Genomic DNA, 27,376 nt, shown 5'->3' on the forward strand with positions numbered 1-27,376 from the left:
GTGATTCACCAAGTTCCTGCATAATGGTCCATGATTAATGGTGTGCACTGATAATAGGAGGTTATTAGAGAAAGCAAACTTGGAACAAATCTGCTGTATACATTATATACTTTACTGCCATCTGTGGGTATTTATAATAAATACAAATTAAAGTCAGCTGTTAGATGTTTTGCATATGTGACAAAGAATTCCTTAGACAGTCTCATAGTAGGCGACTTCATAAATGGTCCATGATTAATGGTGTGCACTGATAATAGGAGGTTATTAGAGAAAGCAAACTTGGAACAAATCTGCTGTATACATTATATACTTTACTGCCATCTGTGGGTATTTATAATAAATACAAATTAAAGTCAGCTGTTAGATGTTTTGCATATGTGACAAAGAATTCCTTAGACAGTCTCATAGTAGGCGACTTCATAATAAGAATTCTTAGTAATATTTTCACACAGATACTTATTATTACTTGCAAAGAAGAAACAGTTTTTGTGGAGAGAGTCCTTTTGGCCTTGGCTGCTTTCAAGGATGTCGTTCTAAAGTCCACTCTGTAAGAGTGGATTATGTGTTACATGTTACCTCTGCTCTGCTGCCATGCACGTTATTGGGTGTGAGAAATTGTTTTTGTCTTTTTGTACTGAGATTCATTCGCTATTCAGTCCATGTGCTAACAGGACATTCTTCCCTTTTATGTCTCCTTGAGTTGTAAGTGGCATTTTGCCTCCTTGTGTTTTGTATTGTTTGCTGAGCAAATATGCCTGTATAGAGAAGAAACAATTTTGATCTTCCTTATTGCTAAATACAAAACCCAGAAAAGAAATGGGATATAAAAAGAGAATGACAGAAGATAAAGTAAAGCTAAACATTATGATACCGATAATTTGCCGCATCAAGTGACGTTTGCTGGCAGCCAATGTGCTGTTGCCAGTACAGTTTTGTAGTAGAGTGACTAAAGGGTGCTATAGTTAGGATCAGCTGATTGTGTTGTGCTATGAGTTGTTTATGATGTTTGATGGACAGTGTCTGGTTTACACTGTGTTTTTCCAGTAACTTTTGTGCACAGAATTCAGGAGTCATCACATGGTAATGAGGGCAAGTGAACAACGTGGTGGATGTTAAGATAAACGACTCATTGGATTCAGCATTCAACAAGCAGTATCTGGTTGGAAAAATTCCTGGCTTTTGAACTATTAAAAGTCATGATATTTTAAAGCCTGTATATTTGCAAATAGGTGATAGAGGGAATGTCACAAACATTCTGGTTATTTATTTATTATCATCTGCAAACCTCCAAGATGAAGTTAGGAATACTCTAGAATTGCTGTAGCTTGTTTGGTTTTCCATTTTGTACAGCTATGAAATTAATTTTTTCATAGACTGTTTTTCAGAGTGAATGCTATTGCAGTGCCTACCTTGTGATATTACTGTGTAGGGTCTGCATGGTGGAGTTTGCATCACTTCCATAACAATTCCATTGAGCATTTTCACATACATTCTTGGGCTTGTATTATTATGCTGATTTTTTTATATGCCTAAGAATATTTTACTTTTTACACAAGTTCAGAGGTGTTAATTATGGGGATCTGGAACTGTAACCATCTATATGCCTACAGATGTCAGGATTTCTGGTTACCTACAAGCTGTAGTACTATATGCTGGAGTGAATGTATCTGTTTCCATCTGTTTTCTGCTTGGGCAGTTGTGGTGAAAAGCAAAAAAAACCATTCTCTCTGCCTAATATGGAGATATTTGATTGACATGTCTGATGAGGCTTTCTTTCCAACAGTTAGTTTATAACTTAACAAAAATCTTTAGGTATTTTCACTCTTCTCTTTTGCTAGATTTCATTCCCAAACATCATGGGCTTATCTTCCCGGCTGTATATCAACACTACTTCTTCTCAGGTCCTCTTTCCCCTTACGTATGTCTCTTTTAAGCACTAAACTGCATTCTACCTTTCCATAGGTTCTTTGAAATTTTTTCTATCCTCTCTTTTGGTATCCTGCTTCCATTTATTTCCTCCCTGTTTTGTGACATATTCTTTCATGTTCAGGTTCATGGCATCCTACCTTGGGAGAGGAGAATTTACCAACCACTTCAGACACAAACTAAAATGTGTCTTCTATTGACCAAGAGTACACATGCAGGACAGGTCTTCGTGTCCTTCAGGCAATGCCTTAGGGCAAAACTTTCTTCATCCTCCACTCAGTGCCCAAAGTCCCTCAGGGCTGTTGACCATCGCTCCTCCCGTGCTCTGCCTCAGCTGGATCTCTCTGTTGTACTTGAAACATGAATCTTGCAGCTTCCTTCCTTCATTAACCTTCCATGTAGAGACAGAACAATTTCTCTTGTTCTTTGTTTACTCCTTGCCACTTTTCTAATTTTGAGTCTTTTTTACCAATAGATCTATTAGGATTCTTTCAATAGATTATTATATCAGAAGAAAATGCTAGTGTAGTCTTATTTAAAAGGTGTCAGTTTCCATGAAGTTTCAGCTGGAAATTAGGAAAAATGAAAGGGACTGTTCTGTTAATGTGAACTATCATTCTTTCACCTTTTCATATTACAGTAAAATGTTCGGTTGAAGGAGCATTTTATTCAATTTTAGAAAATTATTTAAATACAATTTTTGAAAAATGGAAAGTAAAAATATTTTGATCGAGCTGGACCTGGTTTTACTCAAATTTTGGTTTAGGGGATCATTGTGAGGGGTATTATCTTTGACCTTTCAATTTTTGCCTTATGTTAGAATAGTGCAAAGTACATAAAAAGACCTGGTTTTCTTCTTTGTAGGTCATGTACTTGACTCTGTTTCTACTCAGAGTTTTCTCACATATTTTTGTGGCCTTTATTTTTCAGCTCTCAGTATCATGAGAGGTACTTGATTCTTGCCTTGTTTCAAAGCTGCCTAAATTGTTCCCAGTAGCAGCAGCAAAATCAACAACATTCTGGTGAGCATTTGCTCTGCTATAGCTTGAAAGAGGTAGAAGCTGGCATGAAGTAACTGGAGCTGTCTTGAAAGTGAGAAAGATGACACTGCATCACTTTGCACTGTGGTTCATGTTTGGAAGGTTTGGGTTTGTGGGTTGGGTTTTTTTTTTCCTTTTCCATGACAAAGAAAGCTAAAATGTTTCAAAAATACACTTGGGCAGTGGGAGTTTAGATGAGGCGGAGACTCCTTCATGCAAGTTTCAACCTCTGCTCAAAGTCCTTTGTTTTTCTGTCTCTTTACCACTGGCATCAGGAATACTTGTTCAAGCAAAGGGCTGGTGCAGCCCCTTTAAGCAGCTGGGACATGAGCTGCAAATCAAGCAGCAATTCTGTAACAACTGGGTCAGTGTATATAGAAAGAATTTCAACGATGGTTATTTATTCAGTCTCTTACTGTAAGATTAGTGCCATTATGGGGCTCCTGTGCATTCCCTTCCAATTCATTCAATTTAAACAAAACTTCCTACTAGTACTCATGTACATATCAGTGACATTCATCTAAATAAAATATCCCAGGCACTTGAGTCTCAGGAACAGTATTATTAAGAGGCAGATCATATTCTATTTATTTGGAAATGGGATGCACGTTGACGTAGAGCTTATTTCAAAATAATGTCAAAATGTTGAAATCTTTATGAAATCTTAACATTAAATTTTATGAAGACAGAGGTGTCTGCTGGGATGTGATGCTGAAGGCTAGGACCAAAATCAACTGTTTAAGATCAAAAAACCCACAATGCTACTGTAAGGGGAAGGGGGAACAATCACAAGCTCGAAGTAATCAGACCTGTGTTTTTTTCTCATTTTTATTTTTATTGCTTGATGCTAGTAATATAATGTGATTTATATACAGTGCTGTATTAAATTGGTAGCTCTTGCTGTGTGAACACACAAGTACTATCTTTCTTTTTTTTTTAAATGTGCTGAATTTTGTCTTGGAGAAGCCTGGCAAGTCTTTTCTCCCAGTCAGAGGTCTGAAGAAAGTGAGTAAGTGTAGATAAAACCAGCTTGTTTAATCACTGAAACACAGGAAAAATTAAAATACATTTTTTGCTTGTAAAGTAGAGAAAAGCAATAAAAACAATGCCAGACGGTTAATGCCTCTCTTGTACCTTTCATTTCAAAGACCTCAAAAGAACATCAAGAAGAATAAAGGCAAAATCTATTCCCTATTGGCATCATTATAAATGTTGTATCCTCTAAAACTCTAAAGACATCCAAGAAGAGTAGAAGAATAAATGGCATTGAAATAAAGAAAGTCTCTCTGGAGCTTTGTTCAATCGGCTTTGTTAGAATTCTCTCAAATAGGATGATTATAAGAAAAGATCTCATTTGTTTCAACATTAAAGGAGCAAATTAATATGTGGCAGGCTGCTAATAATTGCCTCATTATGTAGTGAATGGGCATTGCGTCCAATTTATAAAATTACAATCATATTGTTAAAGTAACAATTGGGAAAGTTTATTCTGAGTTTCCTAACTATCTGTGTGATTAGGTGTGGGATTCAGAGTGAGATGGAGTTGGTGGTTGGAGTGAGCTCTCCAACGCAGCATCAGCCTATAGTGCTTAGAAGTCGCAAGAGAAATTCAGCATTTCATTAGTGGAAATTCCATCTGCATAGGTCCTGAGCTGGATTTGGGCCAGCTGAAGAGTGAATCTGGCACTCTCTGCTGAGCCAGGAACTTGGCAAGTGTCTGGTCTGTCAAGGCATTGTTTTGTCGGACTCCACTGACTTGTGCTGAAGTCTTGGCCAAGTGGTTGAGAGACCTGGCTTGAAATCATCCCCACATGAGACTTCAGCAGAGCTAGAGGTCTGTGATTGGGAAACTTGGTGATCCAGTATCTGTGCCATTGGGAAACCCACCCATACAAACGATCCTGTAGCTGGAATTTCAGTCCCTTGGTAGAGACTTTTGAAATTGTGGGGGAGTTGTTTCAAATTGGGAAAGTAAGCAATTTTCCAAATAAAGAAATTCTGTGTGGAAGAGAATCATGTTTTGTGACCTACTTTAGTTAGATTTGCTTGTGACCTTTTCTAATTCTGGCTGATTTTGTTATTTAATGATTTGACCTTTGATTCTGTGAAGCCACTTCAATGCTAAATGCAAAGATTTAATAACTAGAACTGTTTGATAAGTGACCTTTATTACACAGCTATTTCTCTTTGCTAGAGAAATGGCACTGTTTTGCAAGTTCTAATTCACAGTTTTAATTATCTTTTCTATTGTCTGTAAGCTTGCACAGGAAATGGAAAGGTCAGACATTTCATTTTCTTTACTGATTAAAATATAAGTGTTCCTCAACAGTTACAATGTATCATTCAGGAAAAAGATGGGACAATTTGCCAGAATCATGCCCAGCTGCTCTGCTGAGGACTTCTACATCCTTCTGGTCAGCAACAGAATGAATAATCTTCTAGCAGCAATAATAGCTCAGTCCCTGTGGTGTGTAGGGGTGAGATACATGTCTAAGTACATGAAAAGAAAAGAAAAAGTGAATGATTTTCTATGTTTTTTACTTTAACTCATGTATCTGTGACACAAGTGAGTGAACATCTTGTGAAAGGTAAACCCTGAATTGACATTCTCGGTCCAGAGAGCATAAACAGTAACAGCACAGGTTTCTGTATGGTCCTGCCAATCTGTATCAATCCCACTGCTGCCAGACCATCTCTACAGATGAGAGGGCAGCCTGGACTGCCTGCCAGACCCATTTCTGGTTTATCTGATAAGGCTGCTGTTGAGTCAGGGTTTAATTGCTACCCTGGTGTTTATTATGAGGATACCTCTAAACAGTTACTGTTATTGCAAAGCAGATCACCAAGAAGACACATTGTCCCTAATTCTCCAGTTTCTCTCTCTCTGCATTCTGTGTGTAAGAATTGTCTCTCTGCTTCTGTTCATCATTTATACAAATAATGGAAAAGTGGTAGTTTCTCATGCAGGTTAGGGCATCCTTGCAGCCAAAAATCTACATATGGGAAAAGTGTCTAAGGTATTTAGGTCCCCAGAGCATGGGGTGAAGGGGAGCAACAGCACATCACTCCAGCTCCTCAAGAGTCTTAGGGAACTGTCAACTATGTCCTAGTTCAGTAGCAGAAGTAGCACCAGCCACTACCCAGGGACTTTCCAATTCCAACCCCTTGGGCACCCAAATCCCTGTGCCTGAATGGCTCCTGTGGGAGCCACCTGACAGAGGAGCTACATCTGAGCAGCTTTTGGGTCTTAAAAGTGATGGGACTGCCATATGTGAGCTGGGGTGTAATAACAAACAGGAATGTCATGTTAAATGAGGAAAACAAGAAACCTGTTGTATGTGGATTACTGAAACTGCCCCTTTTGTCTGTGACACTCATAAACCAACACCACAAGCTGCTGGCCTGTTTCCATATGGATGTTCAATGAATGAATATTGATGTGGGTTTCCTCATATATTGAGGAAAATATGATGCAGAAAGATGATGAATTCATTGGTTGATTCTGGAGTCAGTAGACTATCTGTCATGGGTGTCAGTCAGTCTCCCAACTCTCTCTGGGATCTCTCTTGAGAAATATGGAACATGTAAAAAATATTTATTCTGGGAGGGGGTAAGCCTCTGCCTCTGTTGAAGAAGAACAGATTGTATGTTGACCTAGTGCAGGCATTCAGTGTTATGAAAGCACTTTATAAATTGGAACAAGATAAATGAATCACAACAAAAGAGCTAGAAAACCGGAGGACACAATTGCAGGAGTGAGTGTACCCAGTTTATTCGAGCAGAACAGTTATACTCAGTGAATAGAAAATGTGCAATGCATTTCTAAGTAAGGTCAGAAAATCAAACAATTCCAAATTTAAGAGAGCAGCTCCATTTTAATGGAGAAAGAAGAATTTTGGGGAAAAAAAAACACCCCAGCACTGAGGTTGAGACAAATTTAAATGGAACCAGATTCTTGACTAAATTGGATTTTCCTATCTAGCAGTTTCATATTCAGCATTTGCTAGTTTGAAAGTTCACCCTGAAAGCTATAAATTAATCTACTGGGACTTTAACAATTCACTTCATGTTAGTATATGAGTTATGCTTATGGATTTGTTTAGGTCACCCAGCCATGTCCTCATAATGTATCTTAGAGAGAATTTCTGTAACTAAGCGGTAAACAGAAAGACTGTTGTGTTCAGCTGCATCTCCTGGGATTTCATCCCTGCTGTCAGAGAGCTATGCAGGACAGCACTCTGAAACTACAACAGCTATAAAATAATACCTGGTGTTCTGTAAGGGAAACATTGCCAAAGCTTTTGCATGCAGTCAGGAATCTTTAGCTGCTGATGAAATGAGGAAAGAATGTTTTCATGAACCACTCACATAGAGAAATCAAATCAATCACAATAGAGAAATCAAAGCTTTGAAATTGTAAGATTTATTGCCAAAGTCTTACAGAATGCACCTTAGTTTGGTACAATATTTGTCACCCAAAGATGAGGTATTTTAGCTGTTATAGTTTGGCTCTTTTCAGATGTTTATCTCTTGTCCTTCTATTATGCCCCTTTATCAGAGAACTTGATGTTTTGTCAGCAACCACGTTCTGAGGTTATAGTGGTCATATGTAGGCAGGATATTCATCTACATCAGCTAAATGATGTGTGACTTTGGAGAGAAATAACCACAAGTCTGATCAGAAAAGCACCTAGAATCCTGTCAGACTAAATGTCCAAAGAACGTGAAGGGAATTATTCCTAAAACATGTTAAACTGGTCACTGCCTCCCAGTTGAGAGCATGACAGAGGATCAAGTCTGTGACCATACAAAAAATTTGAGTTGGTCTCTAGCCTGGATGATCTTCTGTAAGGGTTTTTGTTTTTTTTCTTGGACGGATCATGTTTTCATTTGATTTGAATTTCTAACTGAACTTTTCATACAATTCAATTTAAACACAGGGCATTTCCTTTTAGTCTGTTGGTACAAAAGAACTAAAAGGCATGTGCGCTTTATACTCTGACACATGGAACATAAGTCTCTATATCGCTGATGGATAATTTTTCCTATTTTCAGTTCATACTGGAGAAATATCACCCTAGAACGTGGTCAGGTAATACTGTCTTTGACTTCAGTTCCCCCAGGATTAAGTTGCTAGTTCACATGTCACCAGTCCATCTGCTGCTCATTTTTCATGGGTCATAACCACTCGCTGGAGAGACCAACATACTGCTCTGCCTATATCTCCTATCCAACTGCAGGATTTCGTAGTACTAGATTGCTTTTTAGAGTTACATCTCCTACTTGATTTGTGTCACAAGTTTGGGAACTATTCATTCTGACACATAAACACAGTTAGTGTATAGTTAAGTTTCCAGTATTACTTTTTCAGTAATTTTTTCCTATTGCTGACAACACCTTGTTAAAAGAGAAGGCATTAATCTAAATATTGTTTCCTACTCCTTCTTTAGTGCCTTGTTTTGTAGTGGAAAGAGTAACATTAGAGGGAAAAACAAGAATGATTATTTGTATAGTTGACTTTGCAAGGTGGAGAACAAAGGCAAAGATTGGAACCACCTATTTTACTAAAAAGGTTTGCATTCAGAGCTTTGTAGTGGTAGAGTTTCCTAGCAGCTCTACCACAAGGGGATTGTGGTTTTGTTTTTTTAAAGAGAAGCATTGCTATCAATTTGTTGTGCTGTACCTGTCTTTCTTTTAACTGAATTTTCAGTCTTCATGTTTTACAGAGAAAGACTTGCCATATATTTTTGTCTCCTTTCTTCCAGCCTCTACATCTTGACTGTGACCTCTGTGCCATTGTTTCAAACTCGGGACAGATGGCTGGCCAGAAGGTGGGAGCCGAGATAGACAAGTCTTCCTGCATATGGAGGATGAACAATGCTCCCACAAAGGGCTATGAGGAAGATGTTGGGAAGAGGACAACCATAAGAGTGGTCTCTCACACGAGTGTGCCTCTCCTACTCAAGAATCCTGAGTACTTTTTCAAAGAAACCAACAATACTGTTTATGTGATCTGGGGACCTTTTCGAAACATGAGAAAGGATGGAAATGGCATTGTGTACAACATGCTGAGGAAAACTGTTGACAGCTACCCAACTGCCAAAATCTATGTGACAACGGAAAAGCGCATGAGTTACTGTGATGCAGTGTTTAAGAAGGAGACAGGAAAAGACCGGTAAGTCCTAAATGTAAAGAACAAATATAATAGTTGAAAAAAGAAACATGAGAAAACTCCATGCCGGATGCCAGCTACTAAATGAGTCCCCAGATATGTTTTTAATGGATTGTTATATGGTTTTGACTGTTATAAGCACTTGATGAGGCAGCAGCTAGGCCCCATTTACCCCACCTACGCTACCTTCTGTTCGTTCCATTTCTGTTGGCTCGAGTCCCAAAAATATTGGATGTCTTCCTGAAGCGTTTTCAAAGCTGTGTGTTTTTTTCAGCTCAATTTACTATTGATTAAATTGACATTTTATTTGAAGAGGATAATCCTACACAAACATTTCCAAATGCACAACCTCAGGATAATTATGGATATTGTATTTTCTTCTCTGTTGAGATTCACTGTAGCTTGTCTTCAAATACAAACCCGGGGTTATGCATTATTTCTGTTTATTGGTGCAAATGGATTATCAGTGATACTGTAATAGATTTAGGTTTTTACCAGAATTATATTGAAATTCTATTTTCCATGCCTGAGAATGTGCATTTATGCTGCTCAAGTGAAGGCTGTAAGAGATGAAAGTGTGAGGGCCACTGTTTTGGCTAGCATGTTCAAAGCAGAAGTTGGATTTGTAGAATTAAGACCTGCAATTACAAATTGCAGGAATTTGTAACCAAGCTGCAAAAACTCAGATCATCTGTGTTTTGGCATGGAAGGCTACCTGTCACACATACTCACTTGAGCTAACTAGGAAGGAGTTTCTGAATCACTGCTGTGCCTTAATTTTTGAATTTGTACATCATGAATTTGAGGTTGTGAAGGACTGTAGCTATTCAGACCAAATTAAAAATACTGCTATTAACAGACAGTTTAACGTAGTCTGAACTTTTGACTTAGCTTTCAAAGTAGAAGAGCTTGTTCTCTCTAACATCCTTATCTCACTGTGTTATTAAACTGTCAAAACTTGGTTACAGTTGGCCTTTCCTATTTTATAAACTATTGAAACATAGGACAGAGCTTGCCCCCCTGCTTGGTCACCATGTGCATTTGCTGCTGTGATTCTGGAGTCAGAGGGAGATCATATATATGATAAAGGTGTCAAGGTTATCATGGCTTCTTTAGTTTAACTGAACAAACTGATGAACAGAGGCTAATAGAGAAAATACACAAGATGCATATTCAAAAATGACCTTTAATAATCCAAGTCATCCTGTTTAGATATTAATCAAGCTAAATATGATCATGTCTGCATTATTGCATTGCTACACATAAATTTGTTTATATTTATGAGTCAGTTAGGTCACAGTGACTTTACAATACTTTATTAAAATCCTTATTGTGAGACCAGACCTTGAAAAAATCTATTTTTCCTATGAAAAAATCTCATCATTCAGTGACAGAGTATCCTTATCTTCAGCCTAATCCATTCCTCTTCAGCAAATTAACACATCTCAAGCTTTTATGGTTACGCAATTAACACAATACAAATGCTTCTTTTCATGTCAAAAGCAGATTGAACTTCTCTTCTCCCAGTGCTTCTAACAAAGTTCTTAAGGAGCCTAATGTTGAAGTGTCCCATGTTCTTTCTCCTTAAATTTCACGTTGCAAACAGCAGCGAATTTTTGAAAGCATGTCTCATAACCCTCATCACATTCTGTGTGCCTCCCTTTGACGCTGTGAAAAAACCTCATTGCTTCTTACAGTGGCAATCAGATAACATCCTTGTACCTACTGAAACTTTCATTTTTAGTCCTACTTTTCCACATCAAATTCTAAGTGATGTTTTTAACATCATTTAATTCCCCTGTCAGCCAGAAATAAGGGAGATGATCAACGTGTAACCAACCGACACCACCTGTATCTCAAGAAAGCATCCTGCACTTCCCTGCTAATTGGGAACCTCATTTTGGAAACCATTTCATTTTCTATAACATCTGTAACAATTTGCAGGACCTGTCTGCTGTTTCTAGCATGGGTCATGAGGCTGTTAGAGCTATGTGGCATTTGTGGAAGCAGTAGATGGAAAGCACCAGAGATTTGTGGGTGATGAAAATAATTTCACACATTGTGCCAGACTACTATGATGCTGAGACAGAGTCAGGTTCCTCAGCCAAACATTCCTTCAGTTCCTCAGAGAAACATCAACCTTTGCTTGGAATATTAGATTGAACACAGGTCTGTTTCAACATGTTCCCAGCAAAAATTCTGGAAGGAAACCAATTCCAACTCATATTTTAAAATGTACTGAGTAGATTGCAACCACATCTATTTTAGTTTAATCCTAAAATACTGTCTTTATCTACAGTGTATGCTACTAGTGCGTAGTAAGATTGCAACAGATTTCTAGTCTGTCGAGCCTTTAATGAGCTTTCTGTTTCTACTCTTTGATGTAAAATCTTTTTAGGTAATTAGTAGGACTTTTCAGTAGTTTCATCCTTGTGGTGCTCAAGTTTCTAAAGAATGTTATGAGAAGCAGCTCACAGGTATGTGCTGCAGTCATTTCTCTATGGCAGAAAAGCTCTTGTTGTGCACCACTGATGTGGGAGCTTTATCCCTGGTTTCCCTGGGTGCAGGTTCAAATCCCACAGCTTTGGTATTGACAAATGATTTATTACTGATGCTTGGAAGAAACAAGAATTGCTACTAAATGACTTCCAAAAAGTTTGTGTATTTTGAAATAAAGCATTTTTTAAAATCTACAGCAGTACAAAATAGCCTCTGATATGGGCTATCTCTGCTGAAGGATTAACCTTGCATGAGGCGTTAGGAATCTGGGGGACATATGTTCTTTCTGAGAGTCTTCATTAGTGAAGCATTTGAGTTCAAGGTGGTGAATGCTCATCCACTTTGAATAATTGTTGTACATAAATAATAATCATTACCAGACATTCACAATTTTTCATTACTGCTTTTTATTTGGTACTTCCCTAGGGAGAGCATAAAGCTGGCAGCTTCTTCCAGTACTTCACTAATGTTTTGGTGTATTATATATATTGACTCAAGTGAAAGGATTTAAAGAAATATTAGATAATTGCTAAATGTGGCATCGTTGTATGTACCTTAATCCAGATAAGTGATTATAAAGCCATCTATATCTTTGCCATGCATTACAAATATAATGCAGTATGATATAATAACATTTAATTGGTAATAACAGAGAAAACTGTAGTGTTCATTAGAGCAGCAAAGCTAATTCTGGTCTGATAAAGTGCACTGAGCATCCCTAAATAGGTTTTAATTAGCTGGCACCAAAGCTGCACCACCCTTAGGGAGGGTAAAATTAATGAAAACTAGCAGCAAATAGATCAATGCTACTGGATGTTATTGCCTTAGGTGAAGGTGATGAGAAAGAAAGGAGTGTCTTTTCAGGATCATTTAGAAAACAGTCTGCGTTAAAAGTCACTTTCAAAAAGCGATGATAAAATAAGTCTATGCTAATATCAGTGAAGCAGTGTAATGTTATCTGGACTGTAGACTCCATTTGTGTTTATACTACAAACATCTCAGTCTAACCACTCAGCACTGTACCTCCAGGTAGTGCCTCTCGGGGCTGACAGTGTGATCAGACCACTCCTGCCCAGTGCATGTGGAGGACACTGAGCCCTCAACTGGCTGAGCAAACAGCCAGTACTGTGTGTGCTGATACTGCTCAAAGCACAGCTTAACAGGGTGTTTGTGGTCACTCATAAGTAACTACTGAAAAGAGCCTGCTGAGATGTGTTCTGAGCTTCTAAAATTCCTGTTAAGAGACATGAGGTAATGTCCTGAAACCCAGCCAGTTTGGTAGACTTGACTTTCTACACCTCTGACATTACCCATCCCATACCCAAACAATTCGGTTCAATTCAACATTTTATTGAGATTATTAACTACACACACGTCTACAAGAGTGTTCACTGAGTCACATTGGCTGGCAAACAGTTATTTCTGGAAGACTTATGTCCATATCTTGGACAATTCTGAAGAAAATAAATTGCTTTTGTGCTTCTCTTCCAGAAGTTCTTGGTTTCCTCTGTTCATGCCAGATGGTGCTGTGTGTTAGATTGTGAGAAAGCTGTTTTATCATTTGAGGCAGAAAGATGGATTATTCTGATTGCTGACTTCTGCATCAAGGTTCAAAATTTGGGGGTGTGCTCAACCTGTTATTTTACTCAGTTCTGCTCACTAATTATTTACTACTTTGGTGATATACGAGATCTATATTATATCCCTGTCATTTAGAGCTAGCAAATTATATTAATCTAAAGTTTGGATTGACACTGTTAGACAACTGCAGTCATCACAGCTTCACCTCAGCTAATATGTGATTTTTCATGTGGCTGACTAATTTACATGAAGCTATAGTCTAGTAAAAATGTAATCGAAATGAATAAATGAAATTCCATTCTCTGAGGTTCAAGTAGCTGCAGCTTGTATTGTTTGGTGATGTTCTCTGTGAATTGAGGTAGTAAAGCTGTCAGTGTCCAGAACGTCAGAGCTTTATGCCATGTTTTTGGTTATTGGCTTGAATGAAATATTATAGTCATGATATTTTCACTTTTGCAGTTGCATATATATACATGTTGGTTTCCCTATCAAGGCTATTCAGAGGAAGTGTAAAATCTTAGCTAGTGTTAGTTAAAATTAGCATAAAGCAGTTTTTCATTGGGAAGCTGTAAGCATTGACACTGAACTTGGCTCAGAGGTTTAGATTTTGGCATTTGGGGAGGACATCCCAGCAGTGCTTTGTATTAATGTGCTTTTTGGAAAAAAATTCTTTTCTGGAAGATGAATAAAAGTTCATTTCATTTTCAATAGAAAATGAGCAGAGTTAGGGAATATCAGTGTCTTTAAATTACAGAACACTTGGTAGAAAATGATGAAAAAACTGATTCAGACTGACAGAGGAAATGTATAATGCCTGTTGAAACGTTTTGAAGGACAAAAAATGAATTGTAGTTTACTTTTTGCTGTAGTCTTTTTCATTATGATGTAGTATCTGCTGTTACACCAATAATGTCAGCAAAATGTTCTCAACTGCCTGTGAACCTCACGGCAAACCCAAAAATATGTGTTTGATATAATGACCATTTTTCACGTACCCGATGGTGGATCTTTCTTGAACCATTTCTTGGCACTTTCATTCTTTCTTTTGGTAAAGTAATTCCTTCAAAAAATGCTAATGGATTTGTCCATCTTAATTCCTAGAGGGTTTAAATAGTTTCACTGTCAGTCAAGACTGCTTTATTACCTGAAAAAACAAGGGTCTAAAGCACGAAACCTTAATGAAATAAATAGATTTTTCATTATAAAACACTTAAAACCTCAACATCTATAGCTATTTGTGGTCAATCACCAGACAGCTAACAACTGTTTTGGGGTTTATATTCACTCTTCCATTTCCTGGTGAAACACCAGTTGTTCCTGAGTGTCCTACATTTATTCCCTGCAGCCCATTAGTAACTGCATTTATATTCTTTATGAAGATTTTCCTAATTAAGATGAACATTTTTCTCTATTAGGCAGATGGAACTCAATAGAAGAAGTCCATTCTTTATTAACATGCCAGTAAATGCTGTACAAAGCACCTGCACTTTTGTTAAGACACACAGCTCCTACTACATTACACTAATTACACAGTAAAGTGGAACTTTATTAAAAATATCAATATTAGCTATTACTTTTGTGATAAAACTGTGGCTGCATATAGATTCGTGTGGGCTCAGAGTCTTATTGATTCTGTGGTGGTTGCTGATTTTAGCCATGGAGTTATTTCTTTTTACTTAATGATTTAAGACAAAAAATATATAATCAAGTTCTACTCTATCATTGTGCATTTTCACCTGTTCTTTGAATTTCTCAGACATCTATTGCTTTTAATTTATCACATCTACTTTAAGTGCCACTGAATCTGTTTTCGGCTCCTGACAAGCTGTATGTTAAGTCTTTATACAACATTTGATATAGTCCTAATTACATGCACACCTTTTTCATCCTGTCCTTTAAATATTCTGCAGCTTTTATGGTTATGAGAGTATTGCTGATATCTCTCAGGAGAAACACTGGGTCTGTATATGTAGATGGGATTGTGTTTTGGCTTTTCTCTCATTCCATGAACATACACCTTTTGTAAGGATGATGAAAGTCAGTGGCTCATATGCTAGCAATCCTGGTAGCACTGTGGAGCTCAGTGCTTCCAGTTTTGCTGCTGATTGTGAGGATATTTTGGAATTGCAAAGGCAAAGGTCTTGGAGGGAAAAATTAGCAGAAGCCTTTGGTGTCCACAGAACCTTTACTTGATCATCTTCCATAGTTCAATGGTTTTAGTTTTTCAGGTTGCAGTGTGTAAAATAGACCTTGATTTTCCTAGAGGAGCTTAAAATTGTAAAGAAAAAGAACTAATTTTTTTTAAAAATCAAGAAATTAATCTATTTTTTTAACTCAGCCTTGCCAGCTGAAATAGGTGTCTTGAAGAACACAGAGTGATTACCATTGAAGTCTATACTTATTACCAGTTGTCACACAGCAGTGTTTTTCTAAGGTATATTTAATAGGTTAGAAACGGAATGTAATGTTCCTGTTGCTTTAGTATGATACCTGTCAGTCACTGGTAACTGTGGGGTTTCTAATGGAAGCTCCTTAAAGTGCACTGAGCAGTATTTACAGTGTTTAGCAAAAGACAATGAGATGAAGGAGATGCACTGGAAAGTTTGTGTTACAGAGTTGCTGTTGAAGTGAGGGAAGCAACCTTAGGAAACAGGGAATAAAACACTACAGTGATTCCTTGCTTCAGATAGAGAAGAGTTTCCGTACATCTGTCCACCCACTAGCTAGTCAAACTTATTAGAAAAGACTTCTGTAAGAAAAGGTGTGTTAGAAGTAATTTTGAATATCCCACTGAATGATACTTAGAAAAGATTGTCTTCTCAAAGCTTTGTACAAGTAGGCAACACAGCACAATTGTTTGAAAGTAGTAAAAGTTTAGCCTGAAATGATGTTGGAGTATTTTACCTTAAAATGTAAAAAGATTAGTAAACAACTTCTGCACTGAAAATTTTATTGGTAAGAAATCAAGCCTATGTGAGACCTCACAGACATAGGTGAGAGGAAAACTAGGGGGAAATGGTGAATTTTTGTGACTTGCTATTTTAGAACTCTGTGTTAACAAGGTGCTTGCTTGTGCACATCTTCAATATGTATTTTTACTTATATGAAAACAAAGCAGATGTTCTACGTTGTTTTATTTCCATGTCTGTTATCATGTATCCCACATAAAGAATTCAGGCAGCAATTTCAGAACAGTGAAACTGTGCAAATAACTATCTATGTGCACGTGGATTTGTAGCATCTGTCTTTGAAGGTAACTCAGGATTCATAGCCATGCTTTTTGGAGAGCCTGATGTGCTACTGGGATATGCTACAACCTGCATTTGGAAAACAATCACTGACTACATCCTGTACAGTTCCTGTGATACTCAAATTCTCTGAGCTTTGAACCATGAGACAGCTATGCATTTCAAGAGTAACATGCACAAGAGCATCATGTACAATTTTTTCTCAGAGATTCACATCTTCAGCAGGTTATGGAAGTTTTAACAGTCTGGAAAAACATAACTATAACAGTGGGGATTTATTATGAATTTGAGTCTTCTGTCTTCAAATAGTTTATCTGATGTCTCAGATACTGACCCATGTGGCGCCTAGGTTGGGTGCGAAGGGGGAATACTTTTTTACACAAATGTTCAAAGATTCAGCCATTCTATTTTCAATACTTTGTAAGCAATTCCTGATTGTGGTAGCATTCAGTACAGCTGGGACTGTGTACCAGGGACGCCACTCATCTCAGAATCTGAGCAGCCTTATCCAGTACATTACTATTCAGTAACATGCAATTGCAATAGAAGAAAAAGTTTCTAAATGCCCATATTTGTTCTTTGCAAGTTTGTTGTTATTATTCCATCCCAATCTTTGGAGATTTCTTTTTGGTTTTTTATTTTATTTTTAAAAGTAAGTCATCCCAGTACACATATCCTCTCTGCTATACTCCTACTGGTTACAGAAAGGAGGCATAAACTCCCTGACTAATAACATTCTCTGCGTGACTCATTAAAACTTTCAAAGCACAGGATTTGCTGCAAAGCTTGAAAAATTGCTGCAGATGATGTCACTAGTGTAGAATAAGTTAGAGAAAGAAAAGAAAGCAATAGCAGATGAAATTCTAAGAAACAAACAACATGCTTTTATCTTAACAGTAAAAACAAAGATAAATGTCAGAAATATGTGTTCTGTGCTCAGCTTGCCCTGCATATGTTGTTTCAGAAATTTTCTCTTAGCAAACTCATTAGAGATGCTAGTGCTCCTGTCTCTGAAGAGTGTCCCAAACATTTTCCATGAAAGCATTTCTGAAAATATTACAAATATCACTTAAGCCTCAAAATGTCTTTGTGAGGCAAAGAATAATTGTCCCCTTTTTCCAACTGGACTTCCCTGAGAAAAGGACCCTGGAGCAGAGCAGAAACTGTTGCTGTGCAGAAATTCATGCCTATAGGGCTTTTGAATGTTGTATGCTTACCATGAAGGCATTTCAAACTGGTGCAGTGCTAATTTTGGGTTGGAATGGTCTGGAACTGCAAAATGGAACAAATTTCTGCTGCTCTATAACCTGTTTTCAGCCAAACATGGTAATGTTCCAGCATTTCCTTCTACATGAAATTAGCAGTAGTCTCTTGACATTTTACAGTCAATGAAAATATTAGGGATAAAAGTAATCTGAAGAGTATCTGCAAAGCAGCATTCCTCTAAAAGAGGAATTTTAGTTTCAGTTTTTTCTAGCATTATTTATTTTCCTATTCTGTGTCCATCTGTCTTAGCATTCTTTCCACGCCTTCCTCTAGTCCATTCAGAAATGTTACTAGTGTTTGTCATGTGTAGCTTTTTCTTTCATCAAGGGAGAATTGCATCTTTGCTGGAGCTTAGTGGTTGTGGACTTTTGCTCTCTCTCTCTGTGCTGCTCTGTTTTTATATAAGTGATGACACTGTTGAAATAGGTTTCGTATTTGGAGTGGAAGAAAGCAGTGGTCTTTAACTTCTTGGAGCTTATTTCATGGTCTTAAATTGCCTTTACTTCCTCTTCCAGAAAGTACAGTGTTCAACAGAGGTGTTATTTCAGCTTCACTGTGTGAATTGTGCCAGGGACTCTCAGCAGCAGTGACATCCCAGAGCCTTCTCATGCCTAGAGGAATTTTGGGTCTTGCTCACAGAGTGCCTTGTGGATATGAAACTTCATTTAACTTTATGTAGGATATCCCCAGGATATCTTCAAGCTTTATGTACTGCTTAGATCTGTCTAAGCAACAGAGACTTCCTGCCAAGCTACACTACTTTGCTTGGTCAGGAGTAAGGCAGTGAATGGGGTGAGTAATTAAGGCCAGTTTGGTGTTTATCAGTGGGAAATCGAGTATTTCAGGCACTATTTCTGGATATGGTTTTGGATGGTACTTGGAGTTGATATACTGAGGGAAAGTTTATTCCAGGTTCACTTCCAAGCTTTTAATTTAGTTTTTGAAGCAATAGCCACTGGTGTCATATAAATTTGACCAGTTTAAGGATACCAGTAGTAAGGGCAGTTCCACATGTTTTCCTTAAACGTGTTCTGTCTGTGTTCCAGGCCAGAGACTGGCATATAGTACAAGTATTTTCTTCATGATTACTTCGCATTTTTCCCTGAGGCTATGATACTGATTTCAAAACCATGGCTGTCATTATACTAAAATGGTGGCATTAATACACTGGTCTTTGTGGGTAGATTATAATATAAAGTTCCAAATAATTGCCCACTAATATGAGAGGTGGAAGTATGTATAGTACTCTATTGCTTGTAATGTAACCATTAAAATAACAATTACATTATAATGAAAGGACTCATTATGGTTTAGTTTATCTTTACATAAAGTTAATAGCTAACAAAAACAGGGAAGATTGTAAAATGTAATTAGATAAAATACTTTTGCACTTCCTATAAAGTGCATTTTGCACAGAATTGTAGGTTGGCATGCTTCAGTAAAGTATGTGTCCTCTCTCTGTGTGCTTCAGTAAGGTGTGTGTCCCCTCTCTCTGTGCTCCAAAATGTGACTGTTTTAAAACCAATGGTTACAGTGTTCTTTTTTTTTTTTTCAAATAGTACATATAGTCTTCACAAAGAACATTTTTGAAATTAAGGTATCAGAGGGAGTCAAATTTGCAACATGACTGCATTGAACAAAAAATTTGAAATAAATTTAGTTTCTTCAGGTTTGAAGTGTTAGAACAACAAAGGCAGATTGACACTGAGTCAGTCAGTAGAATGCTGTATCTCTCTAGGTGAATGAGAAATGTCAAATGTGTACATTATCCATCATTTGTGTTAGTGCTGTCTACAGTGAGCAACATTGCCAGACACATGAGCAAGTTCATTTTCTATTGTATCCAGAGTGGAACGTGCAAGAACAGATAGAAAAACAGTGCTTTGACATGGATAGACAAACCTCTCATTTTGTGCGTTGGGATATTGAGCTCTTAAGTTCAAAGTGCTTAGTCCAGGAGTGTGCATAGATAAAGCACCCAAATTATCCTAATGACAAGAACATTAATTAAAATTAAGATATTCTGGTGAGTCTATATCCAGACCAGACTACACTGATTTTTAAAGATACAGTAAGATTGTCCTCCAGTTTTCAATATTTTGCATATTTTCTAAACATAATGACTTAGTTGAATGTTACCTTTAAATGCATAACTCATGGAAGTGGGAATTATATAATCCAATCCATTTCACTCCAAAATATAATTAAGAGATATGAATTAAGCAGTTATGAACGAGGCATTAAAAATATAATTGCATTGATTTTTCTGGGTGTTATACCAAAGAACATCAATAGAAAATGTCTTTGGTCTAATAGTGTGATATTTAATTAGTTTATGTTAATTGCCTGCATTTCAGAAACCAATTAGTTGATTTTTTTATTCAATGAATGAATGAATGACTTGGCCTTCTGCCATTCCTCTACTACCCACTGTCCTGTCCCTGTACACCCGGGGAGTGCTATAGACTGAGAGGTCACGATGGTGATAGGAGGTGAGGAGAGCCACAGATACAGCTGCAGCCTCACCACTGCCAAATTCCACAGCAGCCTGGTCTCCCTACCAAGCAGGTAGAGCAGCCTTTCCTGTCAAGGGGAGGGAATTGTGGACTTCCACCTTCCTGCCACATTCCCAGCTGCTCTTGCCCATAGCCAATGGGAAGGTTAAGGCATCTCCATGCTCTGTGGTGGGAGTGCTACAGAAGGGAGTGAGTCCAGAGGGCAGCTGAGTTGGTTGGTGCATCCAGCTACAGGATTGTCTCCTTGGTGGTGACGGGTCTTGTGTTTTTACAAAGGTAGGGTTTAATTTTCTGTTCCAGTGAGCTGAATGGTGGGTTGATTTTGTGAGCCGCAGTGTACATGGTTTTAGGGTGTTCGGAGCCTGGTTACCATCTGAGTCTCTGTTCAAATGCCAGGAGAGCTCAGTAACATGCTGAGACATTCATTGTCTGTGAGCCTTGGGGCCTGACCCCATGCAATTCCTGAAGCATTTCCACTTTTGTGCCTTGTCTTACACCTATCTCAAACTCTTCCATTTGGATTAGCTAACTCAAATCACAGGCTGTAATGTTGTCACTGTGCTTTGGTCACAAACTCTTACTTGTTCGCGCTTCTCTTTAATACAATACTTGTTTTCATTTGACATGTTTCTTGCTCTCCTTCAAATATTTTTTCCTTTTCTGACAGTTTTTTACTGATATTTTTGACCTTTTTTCCTCTTCTATTTCCTGCCTCATTGTTTGTAACTATGTCATCTATATAGCTTTCTTCTTTCAGCCTTTTGTCCTTTTATTGTGAAACATATTGCCTCAAACACACCTCCTGTTTTCAGCACAATCTCTTTTAAAGCAGCTCACAGACCTGCAAGGTATCTGATGAAGAACAGCTCTCCCCTCTGTGCCCTTGCCCTTGTGCCTCCTCATTCACTTGAATCCTGGAACAGAACACCTGAAAGTCTGATGTGGAATTGCAGATCTCAACTCAGTATATCCAGCACTTAAAACAAAAACAAAATATCACAGTGGGATGTAGAAGCTGTGCATGATTATTTATTGATGATTGTTGGTTACAGAAATTAAAACAGCAGGGAGCTCAGATTTTGATCAGAAACCAAGTGATTTTTCTGTACACTTTTTATTGTAAAATGTGAACATAATATAAACCCATTGTGCTCCTGCTGTTAAATGCTAAGCCCTGGCATGACCTGCAGTATGAACAATGTGTGTTCCCTGTCACACAGGTATGTAGCTCTGTGTATGTGAGCATTGATTAAGGCTTGAAGCTGTTAGATGGCAATTTATTTGTATGTGTGTATACAAGCTATCACAAATGCATCACATCAGTGCTCAAGTGTGCCAATCACCCAGCACAGTGGGATCTCAAAGGGAAAAGCAAAGGGATCTGGTATGTGCCTGCCCCACTGGAGCTTTCTGTGGGCATCCAGCACAAGAGGTGTTCACACAGAGCCTCACTTCATGTGCCAGCAATGAGCAAGGTCCATGTGGTTTGTTTTGGGCTTTTTGTAAGCACTTTTCAACCATAGCCATAAAAGAAAGCCAGCCTGGCAGTGACTTTTAGCTCTTTATGTGCTACAGATATGATTTATTTGCTTTTAGTTTTTGTAATATCACCAACTGCTAAGGGAATTGATGTTTAATACATTTCTAAATAAGTAAAACTAAGTATAAATAAATAATGCCTGATTTATTAGTCCAGGTGTTTTCAGCATTGCTGAAAGTGGTTTGATGACACCACCAGCACTAGCAGTGGGAAAAAAACCTTGATTTTGCAGTGATTATTATCATTGTAATAAACCATAATTGAAAGATTACAAAATTGATTCTTTTAAAAATTAATATTGCATGAGTGAGCAGGCTCCGTGGCATTCTGATTTTTTCAGTGTTACTTGGAAGGAAAATGGCTTATTTTATTTCCTGGCAGAAAACTGCTGATTTTCAAACAATCACATTAGAGAAAACAGTCCCAGAGGGTTACAGGAGACAACAGACCTATGTCATTATGCTTTACCCTTTCCTGATGGATTCGGAGAAGAGCCAGAAACAAAAGAAAGTTACATTCATTATTGAGAGAGCCTTGGGAAAATCTGTTTGGCCAAGCAATTTTGCATGAAACAAGTGAGGAAATATTTGACTGCAAAGAACATAAACTCCTTCCATCAATATGCAATTTTCTGGATCCATTTGTCCAAATGATTATTAAGACCAGTTTCTAAATTTGCAGTGCTTTACAACTTCAAAGGGCTGTGAAAGCATCAACTAGTTAAATGGATGGAAGTGTTTTTATAAATAAAAAAAAGACCAAAGTCAGTTGTAAGACAGTTTAAAGTGCAAAGTATTGAAAACAGCAGGAAAGCTGAGGACCTGGAATAGCAATCATCTGCCCCAATCAGGAACATGGAAACCACAAATTTATCTTTGATGATTTCCTGTAAATATGCCCTTTGAGGACAGATTGCGCTGCCCAGTCTTGTGGAAAAAGCTTGGAGTTACATCTCTTCTCACCACAACATATGGATCTCAGCAAGCCCTGCTTCTCCACTTCTGAAGCCATTCTTCAGGTGGAAAAGTCTGAGCAAAAATGTAGTGAAATACTGTTGCAATAATGCTGACTAGCATCCCTCAAATCGGGTCAGTCTGAGTGGAAAACATCTTTCCGAGTTGCTTTTTTCCTGGCCATATTCTTCAGTAATGTCTGCCCAGTTTTCCAAACCTCTTATCCTAGTGGAAGTGGTCTTATTGATGTTTTCATTCACTTCACAGTGTCTCATTTTTCCCTAGTATAAGTACCTTTTCTCCCTCTAAGTGTGCAGCAATGTGGGCTAAGGGCTGGGGAAGGTATGTTAGGGTGTCTCTGAGTGCCCCCAGATGTACACTCTACAAAAGACTACACCTGCTCTGTGAAGTTGCTGCCAGGATGGCTGTTCTGTGTTTTGGGGGTGGCTAGTGCAGATGTGGGAGGTCTAGTCTTTCTTTCTTGCTACCTCTCTGTAGCTAACACTTTGGCCCTTCTAATGCTGTGTTATTGGAATCTGGGCTGCAGCCAGCAGTGTTGCATTTTAGTAGTGTGAGGTTTCCAGTCAGTGCCATATCTCACTTATGAGACACAGACATCAAAGAGACACAAGAAACTGAAGTTAGATGTGGCTTATTCCTTCCTCATATATATTTCCTTATTCTTTCCTCATACATATCCTGAAGAGAGAACATTTTATTCCATTTTAAAGCTGATGTTTTCGCACCATTTCATATTGTCCAGATAGTTTTCTGTGCTTGAATTTACAGTAGATGCATAATCTACCACATTTTGTATCTATGCTCTTTTTTGATGACAACCTCCTACTGGCCCTATGTAATGTTTTATTAAATAGAGGGACATTTCCCAAGCCCATCTTTCTTCCCAAGACTGTGTTCTTTCTCTAGCTTGATTTCATTAATGTTATTTACCATTTCATAATGCCTATCATCCACAGACCTTACAGCACTGCAGGACATTAAATCGGCTTTAATTTCCCCATTTTCCTGATTGTAAAACTCATACAGGGAGTAATTTGTCAAGTTGCACACAGGTATCATCCTGCAAATCTGTCTATGGCAGAGCTGTGAAGATATCCTTCAGTCAGCATTCCCAAGTTGCCTCTGATGCACTATCCTGATATACAGAAGGCACAAATGTGTATTCTTACCCATGCAAGTTCATGGGAGGGAGTCCTGGATGATCATATCCATATCAAGTGCATTTTTATAGTCAGGTATAAGTGGAACTTATTAAAAGAATTCACTAGAAATTGCATGTTTCCTAAAATTCTGGATTACTCGACCCAGCTCTGGTGTCTTGGCCTCAGTGCAAAGATAGGCTTCTATTGCTCAGCAGAGGCTTGTTTAAAGATAACACTTTGCAGGAGGGAGGGGCGATGAGTAGATTTGGGAAGGAATATTACAAGACATGTCAGAGCACTCCATATTCAAGCAGTTGCTTTCCTGGTACTTCCCAGCAGTCAGCATTGCCCATCAAAGAAAATTGCTAAATAGCTCTGCTACATCATTCTTCATTTGCATTAGAAATGGCTCTAAGCAATAACAGGATTACAGCCAAAAAGTGCCAGCACTTTATCATTCATTTATTTGATTTAATATATAGAGGTACCTATTTGAAACAGCATTTACTTTTCTTGAGCTCATCATAAAACCCACTCTGAATGAAAGTGTTTAAGTTAATGACGACTCCGATTAATTCCCTTAGAACAGCATGACTAGAATCAGATACACTACTTCTCTTTTCATTAGACATTTCTGAGCTGCTATGAGTGATCTTATAGCATGAGAGGAATGAAATTAGCAGAAGAAAACCCAATGCAAATAGTCCACAATACATTGCTATTCTTCTTACTCAACGTGGTAAACTGTAAGCTCAGAAGGCATCCAGGTGGCATTAATAGAACCTGATGCAAACTTTCATTTCAGGAAAGGTGGAAAAGCCATGTTTGCTGTGTGCCACAGATTTCTCTTCACCTGCACTGTGAATTGAACAGTGTTACAGCTTTCTCAGTGAGCCATTACCACCTTCTTCCCTTCTCCTCACTGCCACCAAATCCCTCTAAATCCAAGCCTGGTCTGAACAGCAGGTCTTTAATCTGTTTTCAACATGCTCATCCCACACCAAAGTCAGGAGGTTAGAGGTTGTGTTGCACTTTTGTTCACAGACAGGATTGCTACATGGGATGCTGTATCAGAAGCTCCCTAAGCGAGGAACATGTTTCATTCCATTCGGGGAAATTTGAGAGCTGACAGATAAGTTTTGCCGGTGTTTTATTCCTGTCTAAATTTCTTGATTGTCAGCAACTGCTGTTTATGATCAGTGGGCATGGCACAAATATAGGGGAAAACATTTTCCAAAGCATCTCCTTGACCAAATAGCTTGTATTACATCTGAAAATGAAACAGCTCCCCGAGTAATTTAGACATCTTGAATTTTTTTTTTCTGCTGAAGTATCTGAAATCCCCGTGAATGACCTAGGAAGCAGAATTGGGATCACTATTGTAGGATGTTTGCATTAGTTGAAGAAGCAGAGATTTTCTGGTAGCATTTGTCTAAGTCTCTTGTGCTGTTTTTCCTAAACATGATTATGAAGTTCTGCATGATTGCTGGTGTTGCAGGTATCTTAGTGTTATAAAAGGCTACTAGCTGTAAATAAAAGATGGATATGATGGGAATAGTCTGAAGACTGAGGTTTTGCATCCTGTCCATGTCTAAAAGTAATGTACTCCAATATCACAGCAGAACTATTCATTTAAATAGCTAGATGTTGTAGTTTAAGCAGAAAACATTATTTCTAATAACTTGGTCTCTCTGCCCATTCGTTCCTTTTCAGGCTAGCTGAGAGTGAACCTTGAGAGGTGTGATAATTTTGTGATATGAATCTTTCCTGCTTTCTGCAACTAAAAACAACAATTCATTTGCATGAAATTGGTCATCAACTAATAATTACTTTCTGTCCCAGTAAGTGGGGATTAGATTTCCAAATGTGCATTGGCAACTTCTATTCTTCTTACTTTCTAAAAATCTTAGCTTATGTGTAAATAGCTTAAATAATTCGAGTGCCCATAAAAGTGACAGACTAATGTCATACACCTGAATCTGGTAAAACCTTTCAGTTCTGTGAGTTTGCTGCAAGCACTGCTGTCCCAGGCCTTGGATTCTCTTCTGAGCAAAGATTGCTGGTCCAATAATGTAAACTGGATTTTTACTACATATATGAAGCCCTGCCATGGAGTGGTGAAACTATGAGGTTACACCAGTTTGTCTAATCTAGATTTGCCTTTATGTCTCTGGGATAAAAACCGGTATAATTAACCTATGTAGAGGTTTATTGTTTAGTAATATTTTTAAACATTTTGAAGAAATCTGCAATAGCAATGTATTTAGTTCAGTCATTGCTTCAAAAGTAAAAGACACTAAAGGGTAACTCAGACATGCAAAAGCAGTGAATTGAAAGGAGTGGGTAGTAAGGCAATGTGATAGAGAATCTCAGTGAAAAACTTTCTGAGAAAATACTGTTTAAAGTCAAAGTTACAAAGTGCATGCTTTTCTACTGAGGACCAAACCTATTGGTTTCAAATTAAAGGCTCACACAAAAGTTATATCTGCTGTGCCTAATCTGCAGTAATTGATTCTTCTAATTCCTAGAGGAGCCCTCTCCATTTAAAGTACAATTGAACTCCACATTACATTAAAGTGTTTCAGTTTAAGTTGTATCATCCTAGCACTGAGCAGTACCGAGTGGGCTGCAGATGCATGCAGAAAGTTTAGAGCCTTTTCACATCTTTGTTTCATGCCCTTTGGATGTTAAGCAGTGGGATCAGCAGCCTTTCCCACCCCATACTTCACAGATGCCTTTGTTTCTTACACTCAGAACAACAGAACAGGAGAATTCAAAATGGTATGGTTTGCTTTCATTGCTTATGGACCAGGTTTTCTTTTCTACTTTCTTGTGTGATTCTGAAAAATCACCTGTAATCACCCATGTAATATCAAGGCTAATATAACAGCCTGGTTTTCATTATTGTTTGAATAAATTTGCAGGAACAAGTTAGAATTCTGCTGGACCATTACCTTATCTATCAGAGGAAAATGTATTTATAAGCCACTGTGTGAAAGATTATATGAAGATAAGTTGTATCTCACCATGTGATCTGCACCATTATGGATTATAGAAGCACTGGCCTTACAGAATCAGTTTTTAACATTATTAGTGGTGATAAATTTAGTCATCAGTTCTACAAGAGTCTGGCTGTAACTAACAAACTGTGTGTAGCTCTATTTGTAATGACTGTCTTGATAGTTTCACATATCAGTTCAATAAAACATCTTCCACTCAGGGGAGACATTTGGGCAGGAATATCTCAGTGACATTCTTGCCATTCCCATTACCATCACTACGCACTCAGAGCAATATATGTTTTAAAAATTGATTGAGTGTGTATTTACAACATAGATCATGAGACATGTTTTTTTAATGGTGAGAAACTCCCAATGATGCATTCTGTGATCTGTAGCATTGATTTGGGTTCTTTGATTTTAATGCTACAGAATACATTCATAAAACTTTTAGACCCTTAATGTCATAGGGT

At 37.9% G+C, this 27,376-nt stretch overlaps 1 protein-coding gene across 1 annotated transcript in view; it reads left to right on the forward strand.

The window, feature by feature from the left end:
- The window catches only part of ST6GALNAC3 (ST6 (alpha-N-acetyl-neuraminyl-2,3-beta-galactosyl-1,3)-N-acetylgalactosaminide alpha-2,6-sialyltransferase 3), a gene marked incomplete at its 5' end in the record, with an annotated part of 116,171 nt that overhangs the window by 36,124 nt on the left and 52,671 nt on the right, over window positions 1-27,376 (forward strand). The window contains one exon of the mRNA XM_009075141.1: window positions 8,732-9,141. Within this exon, the coding sequence (XP_009073389.1) occupies window positions 8,732-9,141 (410 nt within the window). The remainder of the gene's footprint in view (window positions 1-8,731; window positions 9,142-27,376) is intronic.

The sequence above is a fragment of the Acanthisitta chloris genome, unplaced genomic scaffold (assembly GCF_000695815.1).
Source record: "Acanthisitta chloris isolate BGI_N310 unplaced genomic scaffold, ASM69581v1 scaffold45100, whole genome shotgun sequence".
In the NCBI taxonomy this organism is placed as follows: Eukaryota; Metazoa; Chordata; class Aves; order Passeriformes; family Acanthisittidae; genus Acanthisitta; species Acanthisitta chloris.